At 36.3% G+C, this 8,907-nt stretch overlaps 1 protein-coding gene across 1 annotated transcript; it reads left to right on the top strand.

The window, feature by feature from the left end:
• Nucleotides 1–1,518: 1,518 nt before the first annotated feature.
• On the top strand, nt 1,519–5,186 carry LOC105120538 (uncharacterized). The gene is made up of 8 exons (XM_011018791.1): nt 1,519–1,712; nt 1,862–2,150; nt 2,680–2,751; nt 3,303–3,370; nt 3,576–3,732; nt 4,327–4,407; nt 4,528–4,617; nt 4,750–5,186. Exons 2-8 carry the CDS (start codon nt 1,896–1,898, stop codon nt 4,867–4,869), a joined length of 843 nt encoding a protein of 280 aa, XP_011017093.1. The 5' UTR covers nt 1,519–1,712; nt 1,862–1,895; the 3' UTR covers nt 4,870–5,186.
• Nucleotides 5,187–8,907: the final 3,721 nt, after the last annotated feature.

The raw sequence follows: 8,907 nt of genomic DNA, 5'->3' as shown, positions 1-8,907 counted from the left end.
TTTTTTCAGCACCCCGGCCCGGTTCCAGCCCCGGGTTGGCCGGGTACCGGGTCAACTTGCGGATCGGGCCGGGTTTTAAAACTATGCTAGAAACTATCTTTTACCCCCGGGAAAAAAAAAAAAAAAAACATCTCGGTCATATCTTGAGATAAACGGACCGAATATTCCAAACCATGAGGCCAAGGCAGTTGTGTCCATATTACAGCAGCTCCAAGAGGTGGTACCTGGTAGATTAGCTAGGAAGCTGGGAAGGAAAATTAGTGTGTTGCAAGGTATGTAAAAAAAATTATTTTTTATTTAAAAATATATTAAAATATTTTTTTATTTCAGGCATAAACACATAAAGATATTGAAAAAATATTAAATTAATATTTTTAAAAAACAAATATATCTTTAAAAAGTATTTAAAAGTAAAAATAAAGAGGGCTTCTTAACATCACTTAATGCCAAAATTGATTTATTGTTAGATTATATAGTTGTCTATTTAGAATTGTAGCAGTATTTATAGTTTAAAGTATTTTTTATTTTTAAAAAATTATTATTTTAACAAAATAAATTAAAATTTTTATAAACATCGTTTACATTCCATTCCCAATCATATACGAATCACCGAAAATCTTGTTAGCGTTCGGCGGTGTTCGGAGCTAACGTCATCGGGAGCACTTGTCAGTTGTCACCCACCAAAATTATGCTAAGATGACGAGAAATTCCCGTATTTGCACTGCAATACTGTTTTAATTCTGACAACTTATCTTGTTTCTTTTTTTCCTATAAAAGAAAGAAAAGAAACTCCTGGCAAAGGTGACGTCATTCAGATGAGGTCGCCGTGCTCTAACGAATCGGGCTGCCAGCACTCCAGTCGAGGAGTAAAAACGAAAAATCTCCGGCGTGATGAATGAGCTTTTTGACAAATTCTCCGTTACTGTATAATTTGGTCAGGGAGAGAAATTATATGCCTCATTAATAAAATTAAACACCACAATAAAGAGGGAGAAAAAAAAAACAAGAAAATCATCATGCAATGTAAGCATGACATAATTATTTAGCTTTAAAATAAATTTTAAATCAATTAAAAAAATAAAATCCTGTCTATCTATTTACGAGAAAAGCGGACACGTGAGCTGCACGGGCGGTAGGCAACAGCAAAACCCTGAGAGAATGAGAACAAAATGATTCATTTTTCGAATAAAACATTGACGTTTTCATAATTTCCTCTGAGAAATTTCTTTAATGGGAGAGGTGAAAGCAATCAAAAGAGATGTGATTCATAGGAGGGTCAGTTTTGGGGGGTATTATTGTAAGTGAGCAGTCTGAGAAAAACAATCATACCGTGGGGGGGCTACCAAATGCAATAGTTTGATTTTGCGTTTCAAGCGGGTTGGATAAATTTTGAAAAAAAAATAATAATAATTTTTATATTATTTTGATGTAATGGTATTAAAATTTTAAAAAAAATTATTTTAATATATTTTTAAATAAAAAGTATTACTGTAGCAAAGAAAGGGACCTCTCAAACTTTTAGCCGTGACCCATTCCAAGACACGCTCGCCGGTCTCCCCTCCCTTGTTTATCAAAAAGTATTAGATAACGCGTTTTCTTACTTTCTCCATGGTCTAGCCTGTTTCCTCGCTTAAATATACATACAAATCCTGAATAGCATACATACCACTTTCGCGTCAAATTAAAGAGCAAAATCTTAAACAAAATCACCGGCAAGCCAACTATATATAAATCACAATCTCTTTTGTTTTTGTTCTATCTTTAAATTTCTCTACCGAAATCCTTCGATCCGCTGTTTCTAAGCGTCATCCTAGGGTTTCAAATAAGCTTACTTGTTCTTTCCTTTTCTATGATTTTTTAGTCTCAAGAGGAGAAAACGAGATTAGGGATTGCAAATGAGTGATCACGTGGTGTTGGATGTTGACCGACTCATAAGGCCGCCGGTGACTGAGGAGTCTTTTCAGGCGGTCGTTAAGGAAGCCGACGCCGGGCCCTCGTCCTCGAGGGCAAGTGAAGGAACCGATGGTCATGTTTCGGGGAAGGAAGGGGAGGAGGAGCCGTTGATTCAGGGGGGCGAGTGTCGCATTTGCCAGGAGGAGGATTCCATCAGCAATTTGGAGACTCCTTGTGCTTGCAGCGGCAGCCTCAAGGTATAATAAATGTTGACAGTTCTTTTTAAAGATTTTAAATATTATGAAATTAAGGGTTTTTGGTCAACGGAAGGGTGGCTCCTTCCTTGATGCTTAGAGAGGTCAATAATTAATATCTCATTTTGTGTTCTTTAAAGTTGGGTTTTCATTGTAATTGACTTCTGGATAGGCCAGCCAGTGCCCGCGTATAATAGCTGTAGCTTGTTGGATTAGAGCATGAATTTTTTTATCCTGTGTTCAGTCTTTTACATTTGTTAAGACATCGTTTGACATTTCATCATGTTTGCACTGTAAATTTTATTACATCTTATTCGAGAATTTGATGTTTCGGAAGATTGTTTTAGCTAGTTTGTCGTGATGTTTGTGCCTATGAGATGCGTTTTAGATAATCTGACTAAACGGTCCTGTCTTTCCATCTTGCCCATTTCTTTTTTAAATGGCATCGGATACTAGGAGCCTTTAGATTGATGTTAGTCTTCGCTGTACACTTTTTATGTATGTGATGATGACTGCAATTTCTTTTATCCAGTATGCCCATAGGAAGTGCGTCCAGCACTGGTGCAATGAGAAGGGTGATATCACTTGTGAGATATGTCATCAGGTATGCTCGCTTAATATTGTTTTCTAGCTGTTCCCTGTGCTCGGCTGCATGCTTGGTTCCTTATTGATTTGTATAGCATACATCATTTCATGAATGTACATGCATTTTTAACATGAAAACATGCGAAGCAATTTTTGGATTTCACTTCCTACTAGCAAAGCAGCGGGACGCTGTAATCATCAAATTGCAACTAAACAAACACTTAAGAAGCTTACAGGTGGTGTTGGAGACCCTAGATTTTCATTGTGTTATATCAGGCTTGGTTTACTAGGGGAGGATGTGGTTGTGTATATGGAAAAGTAATGTAGGCTTCTATACCTTTGGTGGAATTTTTTGGATTTTGTGGAACTGGGTGAAAGAGTGTGGGAAGAATGTTGTTTGAACTTTTCAGAGGATTTTAAGGTTAATCCTTAATTTTTGATGTGTTGGATAATTGTCTGCAGTTTGTTTTTGTATTTATTTTGTATGTAGTTCAATTCAAAGTTTTAATTCTTCAACTTACAACATAATATACTTGACAATCCTGCTAATTTTTCATCTATGATGTATAGCCTTACCAACCTGATTACACCGCTCCACCTCATCCACCAAACTCTGAAGATACTGCTATTGATATTGGGTATGTTTAAAATCTCTTGTATGTCTGTTGTCTTGTAAGTCGGTGCTAATTTTCGTCTTTTGCTCTAGGATTGTTGGTTTTTTTTTTAATCTCTTACATACAATTTGATTTGCATCAAAATAACTTACATGTTATTTACCTATCAATGATGATTTTTGCATTATCATGCCTTCTTTTGGCATTCTGACCATGATCTTTTTCGCAGTGGAGGATGGACAATCTCTGGCAGTCAACTAGATTTGCGTGATCCTCGCTTATTGGCAATCGCAGAGGCTGAGCGCCATTTTCTAGAAGCAGAGTATGATGACTATGCTACTTCAAATGCTAGTGGAGCTGCATTTTGCCGTTCAGTTGCTCTTATCGTAAGCCCTTAAATTATAAATTCTTCCGACAGCATTCACAGGAGTATAAACGAATTTTTTTTCATGGTTCCGTGTGAAAAGTTTATTCAGAATTTTATGTGAATTGATCATTTGCTACATGAATTAAGGGTATTTACCATCGTGTCTGTGCCCTTATGTGAATTGGTCCATTGTAAGCCCTTGATTTCAAAACTCCCCCCAGTACCATTTGAAGAGTCAAAATTTTCTTTTTTCATGGTTCCATGTGAGAATTATAATTCAGAATCTTTTGTGAATTGGTACAATTGGTCAGCTGTTACAAGTGAGGATATTTTCCCTGTGCCCTTAATATTGAAGTGTTTGTTTGCTAACCCATGATTATTTTTTCTCAATACCTGGAGAATACTAGCAATATAAAGAAACCCGATTGAACCGAACTTTGGAGATTTGAACAGACTTCCCTCTATATCACATGGAAGCTGCTTGAGAATACCACCTGGGTGTATTCAATCTGCTATTTCTCTTGCTATTGCTTTCTTATTTAAGCTCTCATTTTTCTTAGATTATCTACACAATTGAAATTTGGTTTTAATCCTAAACTCACTTACATTGCAGTTGATGGCCCTCCTGCTCTTGCGGCATGCATTGACTCTCACAGATTCCGATGCAGACGATGATGTGTCTACATTTTTTTCTGTAAGTGGAATTGGTATTTCCATCTATTCTATGATAATGACGATCATCATTTCTTCGTTGTTTAGTGTTTATTTGATTTTATGGTTTCACCAATCTAACAAACCAGTTGATCACCTACAGCTTTTCCTGCTTCGGGCAGCTGGTTTTCTTCTTCCCTGTTACATCATGGCCTGGGCCATCAGCATCTTGCAGCGTCGGAGGCAAAGACAGGTTGGTGCTTCTTTCAGTTCTAAGCTGTTGTGTTGTATCTGTAACTTTGTCCATGCTATCTTATCTTTTCACATCAAATTGATGTTATATAATAGTTTATATTGAAGTTTATACAATAATTTGTTTTAACAGGAGGCAGCAGCGTTGGCAGCGACACAGGTTGCTTTTGTGCTCCAATCAGGGCAACAGAGGGGTCTGCAGTTTACCATTGCACCAGGACCTACTGTAACTCCTCACCAGGAACCTGTTTAATATTACAAAACAAATGTGGTTGTTGGAAAGTAATGGAAGGATGAAAGAGATTGCTGTTGAATAATATCATCCAGAAAAATGTTTAATGGCCTGTTTACAAGGCCAAAATGCTATCAATCAGTATCTGTCCTGTTTGAAAACGTGTATATGCATTATATCGTGACCAGTCCAAAGAAAGTAGCTGGATAATTAAATCTGCTGGCAAAACATGAGCTCGGATGCCCTCGCCCCTCCCTGTATTTTGTACTTTGTTTAAATTTAAACACATTTTCTTGCAATTCTAATTTTAAATTGTTTCCCCCTGATTTGAGAGTTTATTTTTAGTACTCTGAAACTGGTTTTATTTTCTACTGGCACGAGCATTTTCATGCAGCATTGTGAATATCTTGTCAATTTAGTTGTGTAAAGGGGTTGAGAGCTTCTTGCTCGAGTTCCTGGGAGAAATCGTACTATGAAGATTAGGTTAGCCCCAGCCTTCGTGAAACAAAAAGCAGCCAAAACAGGGACGGGCAGATGGAGGAGCGTTCCCGCGGTAATGTAGCCCAAATGGAACAATTGAAGGAACTGACAATAGAATGGAGTCAAAAAATGATTCACCGGAGCATAATTATCATAGTTGATGATGGAGAGGTGTTTGTTTTACAAAATCATCGACACCATGGTGGAAATGTTCCCGGGAAGATTGACGTGCCAGATTAGAGATCGTATGGGATGCAATTTCATTGAATGGAACTCTGTAAAGCTTAGTTTGATGGCGCATCTCCGCTCTTAATATATCGTGCGTAGCTTTCAATTTGGACCGCGAGACCAGGAGGGCTGATTGCAGGAAAGATGGAGCTGGCTTCTGCAGGAGCTCGCTCCATCTTCTCTTCACATGCCCATTGGTACTCTATCCAACACACGAGCTACACCCTGTAAAGTGGAGGAGGAGATGGGGAGAAAATGCGTTCGAAATTGGCAGGTGGATGACCAAATGAAGATACGACCGTTTAAAACAACTGCTCATAAAGCATCAAGAATATGTTCTCTCAGGCTCCAGGCATGATTAATATTCATTAAAAACAATGTTAAAAGTAGAACAAGGCAGCATCTCCCTTTTACTTGTGTTTCGGTAACATTCTGTTTGCAGCTCTGACTTTTTGGCGTCCCTTTAGAAACAGATATTGCTTACGATCGGGTTCATCAAGAATCTTCCTCTGCTAAAGAAGTGATTAGCTGTTCCAGAGAATGATTCAACCTGCAATGTGGCTTTTTGTCCTCTAAATTTCTTCGGAACTGGCCGAGAAAAAACAAATATGGAATCTCGAAGCAGATTAACATCCTTCTTGGAATATCTTATCAGGCCCAAAACTTCACTGATGATGCATGTTTCGGCTGGCCTAAGAAGGCAACAGCAAAACATGTAAGATGTCCCCTGTTATACTTGGATCCCCACGCAAAATGGCTGTTAGTTCAATGACCATTGCCTACCTATCTATTCCAGGTAGACAGATAACATTTGTGATTGTCATAGTATCAAGTGTTATTTTGGTGACTAAATTTTTGTTCAAATTCATACATTTTATTTGTTATTGCATGCTATTGACCTTAAACCCCAATAATCAATTCGAGATAGTCCTTATTTGTTATTGTGTTTCGAACAGGGATTAGATAAAATTCAAATTTTTTTGTTTGAATTTTTTAATATTTTTGAATTGTTTTGACATTAATATCAAAAATAATTTTTAAAAATGAAAAATATATATTTTAAAATAAAAATATTTTAAAAATAATCACTTCCCCACTTTATACATTTGTTAAATAATGCTAGGTAGTGCTGCAAACCGATCTATGCTCTTGGAAGGTCAAGGAAACCTTCCGGTTGTCAGAATCCTAATAAATGCCAAACTCTATGTCCTCCAATCTTATTCATTAGTGCTCTTTTAAGACACTGTGTAATAATGCATGCACTTGTAGTCAAGGATAAGCTGTTCTATGGAAGTGTAATCTATAGGATGAATTGGTGCTTATTTTCTTCTTCTATTGCATTGCGTTCTAGCAGAACACATCACAAGTATTCTTTTGAGTATATGGAAGTATTGCATACTCAAATTTGCTTTAACTTTAACAGAAACTGCTCTGGCGATCTTCTATTGCCACCTTTGTGTGTCGGCCCTGACATGACATTGGTGGCTTAAATGGGAAAAAAAATAAAAATAAAAAAGAAGGACCATGGAATATGGATTCGAGTCCTGCAACCCATCGTTTTAGCTTGGAAATGAAAGTACTGAAGAGAAGTCCCGACTTTAAGACCAGCCTCGAGAATCTACAAAGCCACAATCTGTAGCTCAGGGTTTCACTTTAAGATTTAAATAAAACTTCCTTCTTTTTACCACAATCTGAAGCTAATGCTTCTTCCTATCTGACACCAAAGGGGACATGGCCTCTGAATTAAGAGTGTAATGTTAACAAACTCCAGAATAAAAAAAACTAGAAGCAAAAATATTTTTAAAAATAAGTACAACCCGTACGACCCCAGAAGGACCCACTTCTATTCTTTTTGTCCTCCCCCTGATTGGCTAGGTTTGAATGAAAGAATTCTCCTGATTTCGTATTGATGAATTACCTTCATATATTCAGGAGAGAGAGAAAAATGAAGAACCATTAGACAACTCTCCCCATCATTTTATTTTGATGTTTTAAAAAAAATTAAATTTTTTTATTTTAAATTATTTTTTTATATTGTTTTAATAGATTGATATCAAAAATAAATTTTTAAAAATAAAAAATATTATTTTACTATATTTCTAAATAAAAATTATTTTAAAAAACATTTATCATATTTGTACATGAATTGATATAATTACTGTTTTTTTCATCTCCTCTATCCATCCTAAGTTTTTCTAGTTTAAGAAACCCTCAGGTATTTAGGTTAAATACATTTGAAAAAACAAAAGTTATCAATTTGGCATGTATATTTTTTAATCTGAATGCTTTACCGTTCTTGTAATTCGATCATAAATACAGTTGGAAATACGCGAATTTGATGGGTTATTAAATGATTACGAAACCATTATTTTAACTTCACCTAATAACTTATAATATTTTAAACCAAGTTTCAAACCTCTTCTTTACTGTAAAATTAAAAAGAAAAGCTAAGTGAGATAGGGCTAAAAACAAAAGGAATCTCAGGAAAAAAAAAAAAAAAAACAGTAATAATATTGTGAGAGAGAGAGGAAAAAAAGTGTTTGCGGCCCAAGATATCTTCCGGCTATATTCTTTAAGAAAATATATTTCAAATGCAAAGTTGGGACTCAAACACCGAAAATACAAAGCAAGTCATGAAAATAAAATTTCTTTTGTTTTAGAAACTGAAGCCTTTCATCCAACTCACTTGTTGGAGAAAAAGTAGGAAAAGAAAAGGAGTGTTCCATGAGCATTTGAACTTCGATGCATCCCGTTTGACTGGACAACGACACCACTTGACCATGAAAGCAACAAAACAAATAAAAAAAGAAATCCGATAATACTTGTCCGAAGATATTGCATCAGAACACAGTTCATAAGTGCTCATGGTGGATGCCAATCCAGTCAGTGGAGGAGAAAGCTCAGGTGTAGTGCAGCAGCAATAATTTGATTCAAAATGTGATGAAACAGAGGTGGATGTCTTCATCACTCAACTTCATGGTTAAACACATTAGGACTCTCATATCCATCTCAAGCAAACAAGACCTCCAAATGAATCCGCATATTGATCATGTGCATGGCACCACCCACCAGGGGAGGATTTAATCCTTATGGCAGATAGGGAAGAATACAAAGCAGCAGTCGATTTTACCATTCTACTTTTATTTGGAAGATATAAAGCAAAGAATCAGCACATCAACAACACATTCAAGCTGGGTTTGCGTTATTGGACCATCATTAAACACCGTTGATAAACCACCATAAATATTCACCAGCCATTTTAATAAAGTACAAGAACATATGCCTTCGAATGTTCCTAGATGCATGTGCTTTTTATTATAACAGCAACAATAACAGTAAAGGAAAAGAGAA

The sequence above is a fragment of the Populus euphratica genome, unplaced genomic scaffold (assembly GCF_000495115.2).
Source record: "Populus euphratica unplaced genomic scaffold, PopEup_1.0 scaffold1.1, whole genome shotgun sequence".
NCBI classification, from domain to species: Eukaryota; Viridiplantae; Streptophyta; class Magnoliopsida; order Malpighiales; family Salicaceae; genus Populus; species Populus euphratica.
This window is presented reverse-complemented; position numbering and strand designations above follow the sequence as displayed.

Excerpts from the sequence above, each read along its gene's own strand:
- LOC105120538 (XM_011018791.1), top strand. The coding sequence starts at position 1,896 with ATGAGTGATCACGTGGTGTTGGATGTTGACCGACTCATAAGGCCGCCG. Across the intron at positions 2,151-2,679 it reads CTTGCAGCGGCAGCCTCAAG|TATGCCCATAGGAAGTGCGT; the intron begins GTATAATAAATG and ends TCTTTTATCCAG. Across the intron at positions 3,733-4,326 it reads GCCGTTCAGTTGCTCTTATC|TTGATGGCCCTCCTGCTCTT; the intron begins GTAAGCCCTTAA and ends CTTACATTGCAG.